Source organism: Molothrus ater, chromosome 10 (genome assembly GCF_012460135.2).
Source record: "Molothrus ater isolate BHLD 08-10-18 breed brown headed cowbird chromosome 10, BPBGC_Mater_1.1, whole genome shotgun sequence".
In the NCBI taxonomy this organism is placed as follows: Eukaryota; Metazoa; Chordata; class Aves; order Passeriformes; family Icteridae; genus Molothrus; species Molothrus ater.
In genome coordinates, this window is record NC_050487.2 from 18,819,316 (window position 1) to 18,838,942 (window position 19,627).

At 38.7% G+C, this 19,627-nt stretch overlaps 1 protein-coding gene across 8 annotated transcripts in view; it reads left to right on the forward strand.

Annotated features, from left to right (window-relative positions):
* The window catches only part of PEX5L (peroxisomal biogenesis factor 5 like), a 102,462-nt gene that overhangs the window by 63,382 nt on the left and 19,453 nt on the right, over positions 1–19,627 (forward strand). For 2 of the 8 annotated variants that reach the window (XM_036388730.2, XM_054515971.1), the window contains 5 exons: positions 10,814–10,925; positions 12,754–12,963; positions 14,028–14,154; positions 14,664–14,760; positions 15,183–15,257. In XM_036388730.2, the coding sequence (XP_036244623.1) occupies positions 10,814–10,925; positions 12,754–12,963; positions 14,028–14,154; positions 14,664–14,760; positions 15,183–15,257 (621 nt within the window). Of the gene's footprint in view, positions 1–274; positions 314–10,813; positions 10,926–12,753; positions 12,964–14,027; positions 14,155–14,663; positions 14,761–15,182; positions 15,258–19,627 lie in introns of all 8 variants that reach the window. The other 6 variants (XM_036388727.2, XM_054515972.1, XM_054515973.1 and 3 more) reach the window with 6 other exon arrangements.

A 19,627-nucleotide genomic window follows, 5' to 3' on the forward strand; every position in this document is an offset into this window, starting at 1 on the left:
AACAAACAATTAGAAACACAAATAAAATGCCGCCCCCTCTAAAGCTTCACTGCACCCCAAAAAAGATTGACATGCAAAAACTTCCATTGGCTTCAACAGGGCCAGGAGTTCAGCCTGGGTTCATTAAATGTTTAACACACCATTTGTAGTGGCTGTCTGTCAGTCTCCTCAGCAATAGTCTATGATAAATTTATGAGTAAAATGCTTGTGTCTGTTAGTCAGTGTAATTTCTTCCACTAAACACAAATACCTACTTCCCTGCTATGCACCAAAGGGGTGCAGAAGCCAAAAGGAAGCAGAATCAAGTGAAAAAGTGAGTATTTTCCATGGCCATCTCTGCATCATGTATGTGTGATGTGCAGTTGTGCGACCACGTTGCATCCATCGTTTGTCCCTGACTGTGGCTGAAGTGTTGGTTTGAGATGCTGTCCCTGCAGTGTGTCCGTGTGAGCCCCCCATCCGCACCATCCATGCAGGAACATGCTCTGCTGTGCCAGCCATGCCCATCCCAGTGTCTGTCTCTGCTCCCTACATGGTGAAACAGATGGATGTGGTTGCTGCTCATGGGGTGGAACCAGTTCCAGACTGACTGCAAACTTCCCAAGCCAGATGGGTCAGGAGGATAAAGCCTGGTCTTTCCAAAAGTCCCACCGCCACCAAAGCCAGGGTGGGCAGGTCCACATCTTAGGGAGTCATTTAATGCACTAATTGTCCATGCTGCTCCAGCCTTCCAGCTACCTGAGCAAAAAACCTGCAACTGAAGTGAAACGATCAAGCCCAGACAGAGCACTGGCTTTCCCAAGAGAAAAAACAAGTGAAATCTCCCATTTCCAAAATCCTTGATGAAAGAATGATTAATCATGTCTGACTGTGGAGACAGACTCCACAGGAAGCATAATTGGAATCTGATACACAAAGAAGAGTCTTTAAATCTGCTTTTTGATAATGTACATACGCCCCCGAATTTGCAATTTAAAATACGTGTCTTTGCTCTGTTCCTCTGGAAAGTGGTAAAAACATATCCAGCACAGAACAAGACAGATAAATAGTCCCATTTCATTGTAATGCTCCTAGCAAAGCCCAGCTTTTAAAATATGACACCTACTTTTTGAATAAGTGCTGTGAATTAAATTTAAATTATGTTTCCAATTCACAGATAATTTTATACCATCAGATATGGTTTTATATAATCAAAACTGAAGGCACATCTTCAAATAACATGAACCAGAAATGTACTGCAGACTCCTGTGGGGCTGTGGCAGTATATGGCAACTGGGAATCTCAATCACCATTCCAGCAGTAATGAGTGTACTACAATAGGCAGAGGAGTGTTCCTGGTAACTGAATGGACCTTTCAGCATCTATTTTTTGAAATCCTGTCTTCCTGTCTCAATTACCTTCTATAAAAGTCACTTTCTTCACACTTACTGGTGTGAAAAAGGATTCAGTAGTTGCCAAATTTAATACTTTAAGCATCAAGAGAGTGATCTTTCAGTTCTAATAGGATTTTGTAGAATATAACTCTATCCATGTTGCTGTCTCCCTTTATCTTTTAAAAGTTAATTCATAAGAGACTGGGACAAATGAAAAAAAGGTATTTATTTCATAAGAATTGAACCTAGAAAACATGTAAGAAACCTTGCTGAGGTTGAAAGGTTACCTGGATATTAAGCTATGAACTAATTACTTCTACCAGAAGCAGATAAATAAATTATAAAAATCATGCATAAATTTGGTTTTAATTGTAAAATAAAACTTTTGTTTAACCTCTTCACAGCTACTTTGCATTTGTCAGGAGAAAAAAATCTTGCTTCAGAATTACTTCCTAATGAGAAATTTAAACCTAAATATGCCCTGAAGTCAAAGTTTAATTGTGCAGTCAGCTATGAAATTCCCAATTTACTACAGGTCAGTGAACTTCAAAGGATCTGATTCTGTCACACACTTTGACCCAGACTTATACTTTAAAATATGATTAACTGCTTTATTGAGCAGTGAAAAAGTTAATGCTTAAATGCTTTGCCAGCAAAAACAAAAGAAATCTCACAGTGTCACTGGAGTTATTTGTCCCAGATCCATCTCACCTAATTTAGGTTCCTTACCAGAGTACACAGGTTGGAAAGATACTCATGGCAGGATCCCTATAAAGCCAACAGAAAGAAAGAACTGCAGTGGAGGGACTCATGTCCATGAAAGTCCTGTGGCCAATATACTCTGGGATTATACAGAACAGAAATGGGAGTCCACGAAAACTTCACCAACAGCAGAAAGAAAAGCAAAGTTTATCCTGAAAGCCATTCCCCACTTTTGCTTTTATCTGAAAAATATTGGAGCTGCCTACTTGGAATTTATGGGACCCACACAGACATTGCTCAGAGCACAGTTTTGATCTCAAGCACTTATAATTTAAAAAGTTAGCCCACAAAACACTCAGGGTTTAGAATTTGAATTGGAAAGAAGAAATTTTAAAAGCTGGAATTACATTATAAGAAACACCCTGAATTCATCCTCCCCTGTGAAAAATGCAGGCTACAGCACATGTCAGAAAAAGAGATATGTTTCATGACTACCCCCCAATTAACTCCACCAGATGCTTAAGGCTTTTTTAGGGTCTATAAGGTATTAGTTAGTATTCAAAGTAGGAACTATTATTTTTTTTTAAGGAAACTTCATTTGCATGCCAATACTTAGTTGATCTAAGCACATTTATATTTGCTTAAGGGCTTGTGAATAAAATACTCCAACATTTCCACTGCCTAAATTCCACTGTTTTGGTGTTTTGGTTTTCATTTGCTTTTTTTGTATGTTTGTATGTATGTATATGTGTATGTATGCATTTATTTACTTATTTTGGCAGTGGTGGTATATTTCTGCTTAGGTCTAGTCGGTTGTTTTTTTTTTCTTGCTTGCTTTGTTAGATTTGTTTTGTTCTGGTGCTTTTTTGTGGGTTTTGGTGGGTTGTTTGGGGTTTTTAAGTCTCTAACAGGAGATTTTTAAATGCTTCTATTCAATTTTATAAAGGAAACAGATTAAAGATAGCTAATATTCAGCTCCCAATGTTGTTAGTAGATTTTCTGATGTGTGTATCAAGGGCTCACTACATGGATTTGATTGCATAATCACAGTTTTCCATATAAACTTAACAGTCCCATTTGAATCAATCATGTTCATTCTAAGCTTCTTAGCATTAGGCTTGCACTGACTTCCAGCCCACTGCATAAATGTGTTCTCAATAAGATTAAACCAGAATGGTGGGAGGTTCCTGTGGATGCAATTAGCTTCCCTTCTCTTTTACACCAACCTAAACCAGAATTCTCTCTGTTTTAACCAAGTGAAATATGTCCAGGTAAAAAGGCAAAAATCATCCCAGTTTTAATTATTGTCGTTATCAAAGTCTGGAGTGCAAGGATTCATTGTACATTCCAATCTGCCTTCTGAGAACAGTGGCAATTCCCCCACCGATCTTAGGATAACTAGGCTTGAGATCCTATTTTTTGGATTCTTTTTAAAGGATTAATGATAAATTTATTAGCACTATGTTCTATACATCTCAAATCTGATTTATTACAGAAGCTTTGAGTAGTTTATCAGGGGACACATCCTCAGTCCTTTTGATAACTCTTTTTCATCTATTATTAGGACAGGGTAAATACATGAAGAGCAAAAGAAGAAATACAAAAATGAATAAATGCATGCTTAGCAGTACAAATATTAATTGATTCTTTACCTCTAAGTTAAATATTGCTCAACATTTATTGCTTTTAGGGCCATATGCATAATTTCAGCAGGAATATCCTCATGAGTACAATAAAATTGCCTTGACAATATCCTTAAGAGTCATAAATTGGCTGCTTTCCTGAAGTTATGTAGATCTCTCTGTCACATAAATTAAATACATTTTTCACAAAATTACAATTTTAGTTTGAAATTACCATGAGAATTGATGATGTGCTTTTTTTTAATAAAGTAAAAAAATTAACCATACCATTTCATAACTGAAAAATTCCTTACAATTCCTTAAGGACAAAAACACTGGACAAAATTTTTTTTGTGAATAATATAATACGTACGTTTAGCTCTGGTTTTTATATTAATTAATAGGAGTTACTTTTCAGAAACTTCTTGGCTCTTCATTCATTAATACTCCAAGTATGAATACACTGTGCTGTTAAAGAGTTGCAAACCATGTGCTACATTTCTAGATTCACTGAACTTGCTGTTTTTTCAGTGAAATGCTCTACTGAATTGCAATTCACTAACAGCTTATGAATTTCAAGCTCTCCAATCTGCTGAAAACATCCCAAAGCAACCAGACACGCCATGACAGGGAAAGGCCATTTAACAGGAACTGATGATTTGGTTCCTATGACCTGTTACAGACACAGTAACACATCCAAAACCACAGCCTAGCTCTAGATATGCTGCAGAACTTTGTTTGAGAAGAAAAATCCACAGAGTGGACAATAAAAAAAATCCATGTGGTTTTCAAGCAATTACAGCCCATATGCAAAAATACAGCAGGGATCTCAAATTATCTATGGTGATGACAAAATGTTGTCTTTGATCACTGCTGTAGATCTTCAGCCTAGATAATGATATAGGGCAGGGAGAGGCTAAAACAGAAATCACCAGGTATCACCACAAAGAAAACTCATGGCTAAATGAGAAATAAAATCTTCTACCACCCAGGAGGGAGAGGCACTCCATTTTTGATAACAGCTTCCTTTAACTTAAAGAAGTGCATGGAGTCATGAATGCAACTGGCAGATTTACAATAAATCTGTGTGGGTAAAGGCCAAAATGTCAGTCACAGTTAAAGTATGACAAGAGTGACTTTCCTCCTCCTCTTCCCCCATGGCTCTGGTCCAGCAGCACAGTTAAGCACGTGCTTAACCTTGAGTTTTGCAGGGCAAGTTTAAGTGCTCAGCTGGAGCCAGGCCAAAATGCAGGAGCCAGACACAACTGCCATGTTAAACCTCCTTTCAGCAGACCAGGTTGAACAGAGGGAAGGAGACATTGAGCTGTGAGATGTTTAATTTTACAACAGTACAACATAACTTGCACAGGTCAGCACATAGAAACACAGGGCAGGCTGTTGGTGTGAGCACAAGAGTTTTCACCCAGCAATGCAACTGCTCTTTATGGAGATGCAACATAAACAAAGGTTTTAAACAACCCAGCTGAATTCAAATATCCAATGCAGTGTCTACAGCCGCCCTCCCACAGCTTCTCTGGCCTCACACAAACCCTGGCAGCTGGGGTGACTTGGCTTGTGTGATTTCAGGTAAGAAATTGTCACCTCTGACTCACACCCCACACCTCCTACTGCCTGGCCAGAGAGCTTTGGTTATCACCTGGGAGCAGGGCTGGCCTCCAGACAGGCAGCCGCCTCCAAGTGCTCTGTGAGGAGGATGCAAAGAACTCATCTCAGTTTTAGAGCTTGCCCCAGCTCAGGTGAGGCAGAAGTCAGTTATTCCATGTGCCATGTGAATTGATTCTCTCTTCTGGTGGAAAGCAGATGTTTGGCTCTCATGCCAGCTATATTGGGACATACATTCATAGTAGAGTGACAGAGAAGAAAAATAAATGTATCACTGGCACAAGGACGGGGCAAAAAGCCAAGAATAATTGTAATCATAATAATGTAGTAATCACACTTACTACACAAGAGTAAATAAAGTGTGTGAAGCAGTAATTTTGTTTGTGAAATCTTTATATGCATACTATAAAAGTGAGAAAAGAAGAAAAACGAAACTCCTGCAATTTAACTATTATCACGAGACTAGCCAGTTCGTCAGGAGTTCCCTCTCCAAACACCCTCTGCAACCAGGAAAGGAGTTCTTCCACTTCTTATCCTGCCAAGACAATGATCCACAGACATGACTGTCAGGCCAATAGTTCCAGTTATGCTCTAGAAAACAATAACCTACATTCTTAGTTGGGGTTCCCATTTATCAGTTTTTAGAAAGAGCCAGGTAGTAGAAATCAATTTATTTGTTTCCTCCTATCCCAGTAAGTGCCACCAAAGTGCCAGGTGTGTGCAGGGAGCCTGTCTGTCAGGAAACCATTGCTGTGTATCATAAAAATAATCAGTGTTTGAAATTAGTTGGTGTTTTTACCTAAGCATAACACTTAGAAGCTGCTGGAATCAACCTGACCCTTGTAGCTGTTTTTCCAGTGTCACCCAAAGGGCAGACAAGTTTCTCAGAGCAAAGTTCAAATGTAGCATTTTTCCAGTAGGAAATGTGAGTTCAATGTTTCCTGCCTTCCCCCATGCTCATTTTCACTCCGAGCCTTCTGGAGCAGCTGATGTCCCTGAGGCAGCCCTGCCACCCTCTCACACACTGAGGGGGCAGCACAGGAAAAAGCCTCAGTGCCCAGGAGTAGCTTTAATGCTGAACTGCACAGGGGATTACCCAGTGGTAGTTTGGGGTTTCCTAAATTAGCGCCATGAGTAATTCAATCAGGCTCAGGCAACAAAATGGATCCAATCCAAAATTCAATCCAACTCACTTCAGTAGCAAATTACATCTAAATTTTAGATGCTTTTTGAGCCAGTCCTTCTAAAATAAATCCCATATATAGCAGGGGGAAAGCTAGGTGCCTTTGAGAGCCTCCTGAGGAACAGCCTAAATTGGGCAGGCACAATCTCCCTCTGGAGTAGCTTTTCTAGGCATTTATCTCTCCCTATTGAACAAGGAGGGAATTCAGGCACTTAATTTAAGAGAACTAGTTCACTCTGTGCTCAAAACATAGGTGCTAATTAGCTGCCCATGCCTGACTGGAAACCCTCCCAATTTAGAGTCTAAATAATTTATCTTAAATACTAGCATTATGTTATGCCCTAGTAAAATTTTAAAAAAGAAACAAACCAGCATGCTTTGTGCACTGCAAACAGATCAAGATCAGGAATGCAGTGAGAGAATATGAAATGGGAGGGAAGGAACATACCTTAGTTACTGCTAAATCCTCCTTGCTTTGCACATTTGGAAGCAGTGGGGCTGATATCAGCCACTTTTGACTCTCCCAGTCTCTCTCCCAAAGGACCCAAAAGCCCCACTTAATTTCATTCCAAAAAGAACTTTCATGCTTTTTGGAATGAAAAATTACAGTAGCAGTACTGGGGTAGGAAAACCACCTTTTTCAGCTGTGCTGTTCCCAGAAGACTCATTTGAATTTAGGAGTATCTTGTACTATGGATGAGTGTCTTCAGATGTGTTGGTAGTAGGAAATATCAGCCTCCACAGATTTCACAAATCCCTCAATTAAACGAGTGTGTGGGCTTCTTCTTTAATTAAAGTGAATCTTATTTAAGTTCCTAGAGACATTATGAGAATTTATGGCACCCACTGGCTAAATTACTACTGAGATTCCCCATTTTCCCAGGCTGAGTCTGCACCACTTGGTGTGTGTGCAGATATTGGGCACATAAATCCAGTGTGGGATCAGCTCCTGCCCCCAGTGCTCCTTTCCAACACCCAGGGATGCTGGGTCACTTCCCTAATTTCACTTTGCTCCCCTCATCTGCAACACAGAGATAATACTCCTCAGCTCTTTGGCGGTGCAGGCTTGATTTATTAATGCTTTAAGGCATTCTGTGATTTTCAGCCTGAAAGGTGCTTGAGAACCATAAATTATTGGTTTAATATAGATCATAGTTTTCATCTCATAAATCTTTTATGTACTACTCCAAATTCATGCCTAATATAACTCTAATAACTTGTGCAGTATTAAGCAAGGGATAAATTTGGTGCAGTATATGAGGCAGCAAAATGAAATTCTAAGTTTGAGACCAAGGGCTTAACAAGTGGCATTTCTCACAGAGTAATGTCAGAAACCTACCCCGCTGCCCACTTCTCTGCAGAAAAAATATCATTTATGACACTCTATCTTAAGTCTTAATTCATCATTAAATGTCTGCTTCATGTCAAAATAGTGTTTTTCTGATATTTTCTATTGCTATACATAGGTAGTCTGTGTTTATTGATAATTAGTAGACATGGTCATGTTTTTGCAATCTGTTTTGACAAAAATGTTTGAATTGAAAGCAGATTATTTTTCACAGACATGAAATGTCTTTAAATAAGATATTCCTACAGCTTCTGGTCCTTAGCCATGGGAGCATAGGACCCAGGACTAGGAGGGGTCCACTGGGTCACAGTCACATCATAAACAGTGATGTAGGAGGCTTGGCAAAAGCCATTTTAAATAGGTGGGCATTTTGTCCCCCTACAGTAAGAAAAAAAACCACTGTTCATACAGTTCAGTGCTGTGATAGTTCAGCTCTTTTAATTCCCAGACCAGATGTTCTCATGGCCAGTTTAGAACTCTGTTATTGGGCCAGCATTTCTCTATAGCTGAAATAACTTTGCTCCTCCAGTGTCATCTGACCACTCCCCCTTTATGTGTACATCAAGAATAACTGCAATCCTGCTCAATCTTCATTTTGTTGGCCTAAGTCAAGTTCCTTTAAAATGTAATAAATCTAATGAACACAATAAAGAAAATTCTAAGGACATGATAGCCATCTTTGAAAAGGAAAAAAAAAATTGTCAGACCTCATATTTCAGTTAGACCTTGGTAAAATTCAGCTCTTTATTGAGTCTTATCTCCTTCCCCTCCATGACTCTGATTCTTAACATTATTTCTGGTCTTCCCAGAGTCTACCTTCTGACCTCTGCAGCAGGTTTGGGCAATAAACTGCCTTTCCAGCTGTCTTCAGATTTTCTATTCTTCACTGTCTGCAATGAGTGGGCTTGGGTACTTTGGTTCTTGTAATCTTTCTTCATTTCATCCCTCCCCCATTCTTTCCTACTGAAGAAAATTTCCATGGAATGTAATGGAAAACCTGATAAGCATCTGAATCTTATGTGACAATGTACCCTATTGATAGTCTTACAGATAAAGAAACAGAGTTATTTCCTAAGAAGTTTTTATATTTTCAATGATTCTTCTTTCTTCCTTCCTGTCCCTCTCCAAATGATCTGGGACTATTCTTTATGCTGTGTAAATGCAAAAAGAAAAATATATACGAGCAGCTTTTGCTGATATCAGGATAAAATTTTAAAATACTAGAAGTAGTTTGGAAAAGACTCAACTCTGAATTTAAGGCATCCACATTTTTCGAAATAGTCATGAGTAAGGATTGTCACCAAATCATAGAAAGAAAATATAGGTCTGCTTAATTCCTAAACATAATCATTAGGTAAATTTGTAGACCAGGGGATAATGGAAATCAAAGGTGTGCAGTTGATATAAATGCAATTTCCAATGAAGTGCTGAGATTTACCAAATTAAGCAGGAATTCTGTGCATTGAATTCTGAGACAGCAACCTGGACAGGCAACCCAGAGTTAACCCCCCATGATTAATTCCCTGGTGAGGTGCATCTGCTGTCTGGGTTTAGCACACCTGGAGGTGGGACAGCATCACCACCACATTTCTAAATTCAGATGCCACATCTGCACTCAGCTGGGCAGGCAATCACTCCTCTGTGTTCCATGGAAACTTCCATGGTGTTTCAGTGCAGAACTCTGAGGTCCTGGGCAGATGCATTTGGGCAAGACTTGCAGCACAGCAAGTCAGTGCTGGATGTCAGATTAAAGGTTTGATCCATTGAAATAGTGGGGTTGTTATTGCAATAGCTCAAGAATTTTGCTGCAGATTTGCACTAAAGAAATCAAGTACTGAACAGTAGTGAATCTAATCTGGTTTGCTGTAATAACTTTAGAGATAATCCCGCTGCTGGAGTAGCTCAGAGCCAGTATTTAACAAACATGAGGGTGAGTAAATACCCTTTTTGGCCAGTTTTAGTCCGTGTAAGCATCCTAAATTTAAAAATTCTAACATGTCTGAGAGAAAACTTTGAAAATTCAACAATGGAAAAAGAGTTAGAACAGAAGGTTGAGAAGAAGATGGAGAGGATAAAATAAAGCTGATACACCTCCAGACAAAAGCAACAGTGGGACAGCATTTTTTCAGATAAAGAAATGAAGATACTAAGATAATGTAAGTGCAGGGCACACCACCAGACATCCCTCCAGCTCAGCTGAGGTCTTAATCCTCTAATCAGTGATAGATGGCAAAGAGGAGACTTTTATTTCTGAGATTTGTACAGATTTATCTTTTTAATTCTGATACATTAAATAGCCTGTAACACAGAGATTTCTCTCAGGTAGCAGAACACCAGTGCATTCATCCAATTAAAAATGGAAAACTGCTCATAAATAAAAGGCATTTTATCAGTCTTCCCACAGTCAGAAGTCATGCAGGAAGTTCATACACTCACCAGGCTCCATCCACTGTCACTCACACATCATTCATGGCAGAGAATTCCTGTCTCAGCAGGTTATTGTTTAGTGGGCTAATGCTTTTTTGCAAGATGAAATGCTATTGTGGAAGTTCTGTGGGGAAGTACGTTACTTGTGGGGGGAAAAGGCCACTTCAAAAAAGAGAAAAAAAGCCCTGCTTATCATCCTGGTGACAGAGAAGGGCAACTCCACCATGGATTTGAAGGGAGCTGCACCAGGCCCTGTAACTTTAGCCCTATAAGCAATAGTATGCAACAACTGCCAAGGAAAAATCATCTTGCTGCTTTATTTTTTGTGTGATTTGTTAAACTGCAATATAATTTTGCCCCAAAAGAGTAACTAAAGCTTATTTTATTTTAATCCCAGTGCTATTTGTGCATCATCTAATGGCAATATCTTACTCTCACAATTAAAAATAAAGCACATGATATTGTGAGAATATGTTCTATTTCTGTAAACTCTGAATTCAAGAACACTCTGTGACCTGGGGTTCTTTGTTGCTAGCTGGTGAATGAGCAACAGGAGAGCAGACCCCTCCTGAGCCCCTCCATTGATGATTTTCTCTGTGAAACTAAGCCAGAAGCTGTTGCCAGGCCCGTAACATCAAATACTGCAGGTAAACAACATTTTTTATTATCCCTCACTAGAGAAAAATAGTTTTAGTTTTAGCTTAATTATGGTAAGTCTTTGTCAAGTGACTTCTCAGTTTGTTACTGTGTGCACAAAATCACAAGCTGGCATTAAATTGTAATTGCCTGACCTGTTAGAAGAAAAACTTTGTTCATTACATTTGAGGGGAAATCTGGTGTGATTCAAATCACATCAATTCTAGCAGATTGATATGGAATTAATGACATCTTTGGGGCTGAAATTAATGCAATGTGTTTAAGTCTCACAGGATGTACATATGAGTCTGAATCAGTTCTCTGTATTTGGTTGTGCAAAATTTTAACCTATGGGAAAACCCACGTTTATTCTGGTTTTAATCAAACTCATTCCTTACTGTAGGAAGATTTTTTTTTTAGTGAAATCTTGGATGAGTTGTTAGAGAGAACAAGGGGGGAGGTATCAGAACACTTTAACCAGGCTGAGTTCAGACACTTTATTAGTGAAAAGATTTGATATATTTCTTACCTCCTTTGTGTTGAAATGAGGTAGTAGAGAAGGTAATACAATCTAATAGTGAATCCTGAAAACCTTTTGAATTATACTGAATTCTATTTGAAGCATATTGTCATTTGGAAGTATTTTTAGAAGTCATTCCATTCCTACTTGGTGTCTGTGCAGAGGTAATCAATGCTGTTGAGAGATCAGCTGAGACAATAATATCAGCACAGCACTACTGGGCTCTCTTCCTGCCTCAGAAAAGGACTTGGCTTGTTAGAAGCCATTTAATTAAAATTTACACCCATGCAAATTATTAAATGAATAATTGACAGCTGAGTGATTATCTGCACATCTAATTAATGTGTCTGTAGTAACAAAAGCTAAAATACTGAATTAGATAACAAATGTAAGTAATAATTTTTCCCTTTAAAAAATATAGCTGAAGATGTCACAGGGATGAATAGAGCTATTTCAGATTGTTTAAGAATGATGTTTTTTTAAAATTTACCTGTAACATTTACACCTGTCTTGAATATCTATCAGATTGGAGTGGGGGGTGTCAATTAGATTTATTTAATAATAAAATAAAAAATATTCTATGAAGACTGATGAAATTCAGTGATTTCCAAAAACACAGATAAAGCACTGCAAGAGGTAATGCAAATTGATTTGTCAAAAACACCTGCCCTGTAACACGATGGTAAAAAGGAGTTTTTCTACCTTTTACATACTAAAAAATTGTGAATGCTACTCTTTAGGCAGATTTTAAAAGAAGAGCTGAAATTGAACATTTCTTCCATACTGATACAGTCCTTAATAGAAATGGCAATGGGCTTTAAATTCAGTATTTATGGCCCAAAGGACAAACACCAACAGTAGAAAACATTATTAAACATCTCCTTCCCTTTTTGCCCCAGATCCACCCTGGGAGCTGTTCCCAAATGGATTGTGGCACAACAGCACTGCCCTAAGCAGCTGTTACCAGGACTTGAAAAATCTAATATCAAACCAAATCTTATCCAAAAGCTGAATTGAACAGGGAACCCTCACAAAAGGGGAAAACCTGTGAAGGCCCCAGCCGTAAATCCTCAGATGTCTTTGAGATTTTCAGAGGAAAAGCCTTTTTTGCAAATCCACTAAACAGCACTCAGTTAAGCACTTGAAATCCCCAGGCAGATTTTAATGTACGTGCTGGTCATCATCTTTAGCCAGGAAATACACCCTTACTCTGGCCAAATGCAAACACATCAGGAATATTTTTCCCCAATTAAAACAAATCTTTAAAAGTGAGCTGTTTGAATTCAAACAACACTGAATTTTAACATTTTGTCTCTAAGTATTATCAACAGGTCTGGATCTCTTGGATCTTAGTGAACCTGTCTTACAAACCCAAAACAAAGCAAAGAAATCAGAGAATCCTTCAAGAACTGAAGGCACAAAAGCTTCAACCCTCAGAAAGAAGACAGAGAATCCTGACCTGATCAGTGTGGATTCTGAGCAGAAAGTCCAGGCTGCCAGAGTTGCAGACAAGTCTTCTCTAGATTTAGGTAAGAGTGCAGCTGTTTTATCAGTGCTCCCTTGCCCTGATTAGCACAAGTTTCTCCTGGCTACTTTCACAAAATAATGAGCAACGCCAGAATTTTTGCTGCACCCCATTTCAGCCTTTTCTCCCCATTATAAACTACCTGAAGTACTTCAAACCTTAAACACTGTGAACACATTTTACATTTTGCCTCTGCCATTATACCTATTAAGTTGACCCTAAGTGTGCTAATAAAGTTTTGAAATTTCTTTGGAAAAAGGAATTTAGTTAGGGTGTGTAAAATGGTAGAAAAATCTGTAGGGGTGTGATGAGAAATTGGTAAAGGACACAAATGAGAGGCACCCATACTGATGTCCTTTTCAGAGCTGCAGGTGTCAGAAATGCACATTTATATTTGTAAATACTGCTTTATCTATGCATGGGAGAGAAAAAAACATCCATTCTTGACAAGAGAGATATATTTATACAGACTGAAAAAAAAAATCCCCAAAACAACTGAATTTCCTGCCAAGCCTGATCTATCGACAAGCTTTGGAAAAGGTGAATTTGATTTAGTTCCATCCAAACTAAATTACTTGCAGTGCAACTGAGAAATTTGCAAGGTAAATGTAATTTATACCAAGGCAGCAAATTTTCCATTCATCATCACAGAAATTCTTTTAGAGACCTTTATCTTCAAATAGGAGCTGAACATCTGATCTTTGCAAAGGGAGTCTGACATGACTGAATAATATCAGTTGCCTACATAGTCATTTTTACATGTTAGTCTCTAAAAGAAGCTTCATTTTCCCAATTTGTCTAAATTACATACAAATTACTGATTTGAAGTCAAGAATTACACTGACATTCTGACCATGAATGCTAACAGATTTAGGAAAGTGTTGTGAATTTCCAAATATTTTCTCACCGTATCAACTAGAAAGCTCCACAATATTTCTTTATGTTGGATCTTTATAAAAATAGAGGCTTTGGTGGCATTATTTTCTCTATAACACACATTTTATAGAGGAGATAAAATTCCCAGCAGTAGTTTCTTTAAAAGATTCATATTTACTCTTTGTTTTTCAGTTGATATTCAGACACAGATAGAGAAATGGGATGATGTCAGTTTTCATGGAGACAGGAGTAGCAAGGCCCACCCTTCTGCAGAGAGAACATCATCATCATCCAGAGCTCCATCAAAAGAGATTTTATGGTATAACTTTTTGCTTTCCTTAAAAAAAAATGTTTCCAGCCCAGCTTTCTTAATTCCCGGAAATGCTTGCTTGATAACAAACCATATTATTAAACCTGTTATGGTGACATTAAATGTGTCCAAGCACATATTTTGGACAATGTATCACAAACAAGAGCACAATAAAATGCCATTTTGCCAGAAATTTTTAATGGTGTGGAATGTAGCAGGTGCAGTTACTTAATAAATGGTGGTGAGAATTCTACAGAGACACGCAGGGAAATCCCTTATTGTGGTGATTGATTTTTAGACACTGACTGAGGCACAGACTTGTGTCTTTGTCTAGCCTCAGTTTCCCTGTCTATGAAATGGAAGAACACAAAGAAAGGCCCAGGCACTTTTGATTAAGTGTGAGTGCAAGTTAAAAAGCTCAGTTGAAGGAAATAACCTGATTATGATTGTGTGCTTGTGAACCTGAAGACACAGGGCAGGGTGTCCTGGTGCTGAGTGTGTAAATGCATTATTTCTAGGTCCACAGAAAACAGATCACAGTCTGAGCTGGCTAATGTCAAGAGTGCCTTGGACTCTGATTCAGCATCAGAATTAGAACTTGCACCTGCAATACAGGTAAGAGGGTCTGGTGGATTTATTACCATAAAAAGGCAAGGAGGAACTTCCCACTGGCTAACCACTGACACTGGGAGAATTGTTCAAGGGATATTTTCAGGATCATCAAGGAAAATATCTTCACACACCTCTGAAATGAATAGGTTATGAAATTGAATATGTCAGCACCTGAAACATTCAGAGTTTAATACTGCAGTGAACTGTGATCTTCCTGTACAGAGGGAAAAACTTCAAACTGCGATTTACAGCACCATCTTCTCTCCCCTCCCTCCAGCTCTGACATTCAGACTTGTAGTGGTTCCCTACCCATGTTAAATTCTATCCTTCAGGTCTCTTGGTCAGGCAGGAACCCCCAGAAGTGGGAAATTGCTGAGGAAAAAGGAAACATTGCACCAATGTTCATTAGCAGTTTATCTCCACAGGTGGGGGAGCAGTGTGGTCACAGGACTTTTTCCTGCTGGAAAAGGAACTCTAATACCGAGGGCTCTGGGCTGAAGGTTTGTAGATTTGCCCAATTCCACTGTTGTATTGTGTCTTGGACAGGTCTTGTTGGAAATGATTGCTGAGGGTTGCATGCATGTGTGCACACACAGGTGCAAATACATACAAAAACATTTATATATGCATTCTGACAGATCAGGTTCTTCACACGCCTTCTTTGCTCTTCTTACTTTTTAACTGAAAGACTTCAGCCATTGCCACTGGAAGGGGGAAGAGAGAGTTTTCTGGTGGATTGGCTCTTAGCTGAAAATCATTTTCTCACCTCCCACAGCTATTTTTAGGCCTGAGCTTCAAAAAAACCTTCTGTCAGATAGAAAATCTGGAAATTAATGAAAAATAATTGCCTCATTTAAAAATGGAAAAATGAAAAAATGAGACATTACTGCCAAATGTGTATCCTGAGATTATACATATATATATATATATATATTTTCCCAGAAAGTAGAAACAGAACCCACTTATCAGATCCATTTTTGGGTTTTTCTTAGGCAAAAACATGTTCTTTACTTCCCTGCTGTCTCTACAGTACAAACAGGGATTTTTTTTTCCCCCTCTGGGAAGCCTCACACTAGTTGTAATGCATGACACCTTCCCTTTCTCTACAATAGATTTGTACATCTCAGTAATGGAAAACACCTTTTACACAGTGCCATCCAGTTGAAATGGATGCTGTGCTCTCGTTTGCTTTGAGCTCATATTGAAGCACCTCTGGCCCTCTCTTAGGAAGCTGTTCCTCAGCCCAGCAGATCCAAATTCCAGGACATTTGTGCTCAACCAAGATGTGTGCAAGCCAGGTAGACAGTCACAGGATTTAAATGCTGTGGCTTTTGTAAAAGCAATTACAAATGCAGTGTATCTCTACTTTATAAGGTTTATTTCCTTTTTATCTTCCACTAGAATAACTACAGAGACAGAAATCCACATTTTTCATTCAGTTGATGTTTGATCAGTTGAGGCTCCATAATATTTTGTAAAATGACTGCTACTTCAAAGTGAAAAACTGTGAAGTTGAATAAGCCAACTTGGGAAAAAAAAAAAAAAAAACAGAGACTAAATTTCTTATCTGTTGTCTTGGTACATTTCATGCTTTGTTTTGTTTTGTCGTAACCTGCTTGTTTCAAACCTGTCGTCCATTTGAGCAACAAAATGTGACATTAATAGTGCAGAGAAATGACCTGAAGTGAGAATGTGCTCTTATTCTAGGTAGGTTACAGGGAAATGTGCTTTTGTTCACTGCCTGTTTCATCCTGCTCACACTTGGGCTGTCAGAGTTGTCAGCTCCCAGCACTCAGGCTCATCTGTCTTGACCGAGTTCTTAATCTGCTTGCAGAAGAAATCACGTTAGGGCTTTTATCAAAGCATATGTTTTCCATACTTTGTCCTCTATAGGTCTTGTCTATCTCATTTAAGGGTAACCTTTGCAAATGCAACACATTCTGCCATACCCTAAAGATTTCATCTTGTCAAACTTGCTGCAGTTTTCCATCAGCAGTTTCCCAATCACCTCATCACTCATCTTTGACATGTTAGATTTAGCTCCTCAAAGTGAAATGCTAAGTAACTAGGTCATATTTTCATTAAAATTATGCAATCTTCTTAAGAAAATCCTTTATTTACCAGCATTTGTGCCAATACAAAATCCAAAAGACAAGCTTTGAGCTACAAGGGAAATGTGTTTAAAGGCTGTAGTGGGCAGTGGCCACTGGTGGCTGTCACTGGATGTGGCTTCTCAGCATTTACTCACATCATATTTTATATACTATTAACTTTCAAACAGCATTGGCCCAAAGTATCCTTGTTCTTTCTTTTATCTGCCATTCTGAAAAGCTCCTTGTTATGTACTGAGACGTCCTACAGTGTTTGGGGGGAAAGGAGGATTTTGAAGGGTCATTTTTAATCTTAAAATTATAAACTGCAGAGGAAGATAATATGTTCTATTTTCTATGCATAAAGTCTGTTCATGTTTTAACTCTTTAAATATTTTCCTGGGCATTTAAAATATTTCAGCTCTCCAGGGCTGCCTCATCCCATCACCTGCTGGGGCTGTGGAGCTCTCCAGGGCTGCCCCTCCACTCCCATCCCCTCTCCCTGGACCGGCAAAAAGCAGCAAATTTGGGGCTTTTCAAGGGGCTCTCCATTTCTGGGTGTCAGAGCCCACAGCACAACTCTGCATTGTCCTGTGTGCAAATGCAGCTTATGTGGGTTTTTTATAGTTCATTTAACGAAGGAGAAAGTCTGTTTCTGTGGGTTTGATGTGGGGACACATTGCCATGTGGCAGAGGAGGGCACCTCTGTGCTTCTTGTCCTCTTTCCCCTCTGTGCTGCCCTAGAAGCTCACTCTGCCCTCCTGCAGTACAGCTCAGTCTAAACATCCTCATTTACAGCATTGTCCTTGACCCAAGGAATGGCAGTCACTGGAAACAAATGGGTAAAAAGCAGAAGTAATCAAACTGTTTGCAAGAGCCAAGTCATAAATAATGAAAAGGCCAGGAACATAATTAGAGCCTATCAATAGAGTCCTGTGTCAAGAAAAACAAATTTAATTCCTTGATCGGATTACAGGTTGAGTTGATAAATGTTGATGTGTGATACTCTACAAGAGTTTTGAATTAATATGTCATATTCTGCTTGTAAATTTGGCACGACACAATGTGAAATAAAGCAGTTGTTAAACAGATTAAAACTGGCCAACCTAAGGGCTCAGGAGCAGTAGTTATTTACTAGGAATTGTAATCACATAGGGATTGTTCTGGGATTCCAAAGACAAACAATGTTCTTCAGTTGTATTGAGCTGAAAATAAATATGCAAGCAAATTCCTCAGAGAATTTCCATATGATGCAACAGTGGAATAAAAAAAAAAAATAAAGTAAGGGATATGTAAAAAGGAGCTGGTGATCAAGGCAACTGTATAAATAGGTATTGCAATACAGTCCCTTGGAAAATCACACATTTCAGAGCAAAAACACAGGCTCTGCTTACAACACTGTGCTGGAAAGCAGTTTGAAACAACAGGAGTGTTCCCTGTGCAGTACTGGGGGAAGAGGAGTGTGTAGAAGCAAACAGAATTAGTGGGAGACAGGAGATCACCTGGTTTCTGCATAGAGAAGCAGCAAGACAGGTCCTGGAATAAAGGGTTCACTTGGTTGTCTGTAGGGCTATAGAAAATTGAGAGGGAGAGTAAAAGTGACACCAAAAGGTTAAATCTGAGTGTTTCATGTAGAGAATATTAATAATTTAATGCTTTTATATCATTAAATGTCTTTATATCACTAAAACCTGATTAAAATCATCAGTATCTTTCTGCAGAGAAAATAAGGAGTATTAAAAAGTACAAAAAAAAAGAAACAATAGAGGAAAACTGAAATTAAAATTAATAAGAGAAACAAGGAGGGCTGTTAAACAAATTACAAACAGAGTGATGACATTAAGGTCTCTTAATAACTTTAATTAAACCCCACCAGCTTTCTCAAAGACATTTACTCCAGACAACCTCAGTTTATTCTCTGAAAAACATAATTTTGGTTCCATGGGTGTTGAGAGACAAATGCCATCATGTGATACACTGACAAATGAATTATCTGAACCAGTTATCTCTTCTGCCCTAAGTTCTATTAATCAGTAAAGGAACTGTTTTATGTATAGGGTTTTGATTTGTTGTCAATGACAACCTGAAATCTCTTCCTGGCCTCACCAAAGGAAAATAGTATTTTCTAAACATGGACTAGAGGAAGAAGATGTGAAAGCAGAAACAACTGATCCTCAGTGTGGACATTCCCTCACACTCTGAGTTTCCTGTCAGAGCAGAGTCCAGAGGCCAGCACAGGAGAACACTCACAGTGCCCACCACGAGCTTCTCACAGAAATTGTGTTGTATTCTTGTTTTCTTACCTTATGTGTTTCATCCACTCAATGTGCATTTCACTCATCACTCTCTAAGTGAGAGACCAAAGCCTCAGGAACAAACCAGAAAACCTAGGGCTCATTTGACAAATGAATGTCATCTTTCTAGGGAAAAAAGCCATGTGTGTAGAACCACAGAGAAATGTGTTTGACCATACATCACACGTGACATGTGAGTGTCAGATGGTCCATCCCAGCAGAGCCCATTTCAACTTTTGCAGAGACAGCTCAATGAGTCTGATGTGATCAAAATTAGTCTTTTAGCAGTGTGGTTCACAGAAATTTAATATTACAAGTACAGTCATCAGAAATATAATCAGGGAAATTTATGCAATTGGAAGCATGGGCACACAAGCGGCTAATGAGTTTAACCTCTTGACAAACACTGGGGAAAGGATTAGCAGTCAGAGCCTTGTTTAGCAAGATTGGGCCACTTTGTGCTTTTTCTGCCATCCTTAAATATTG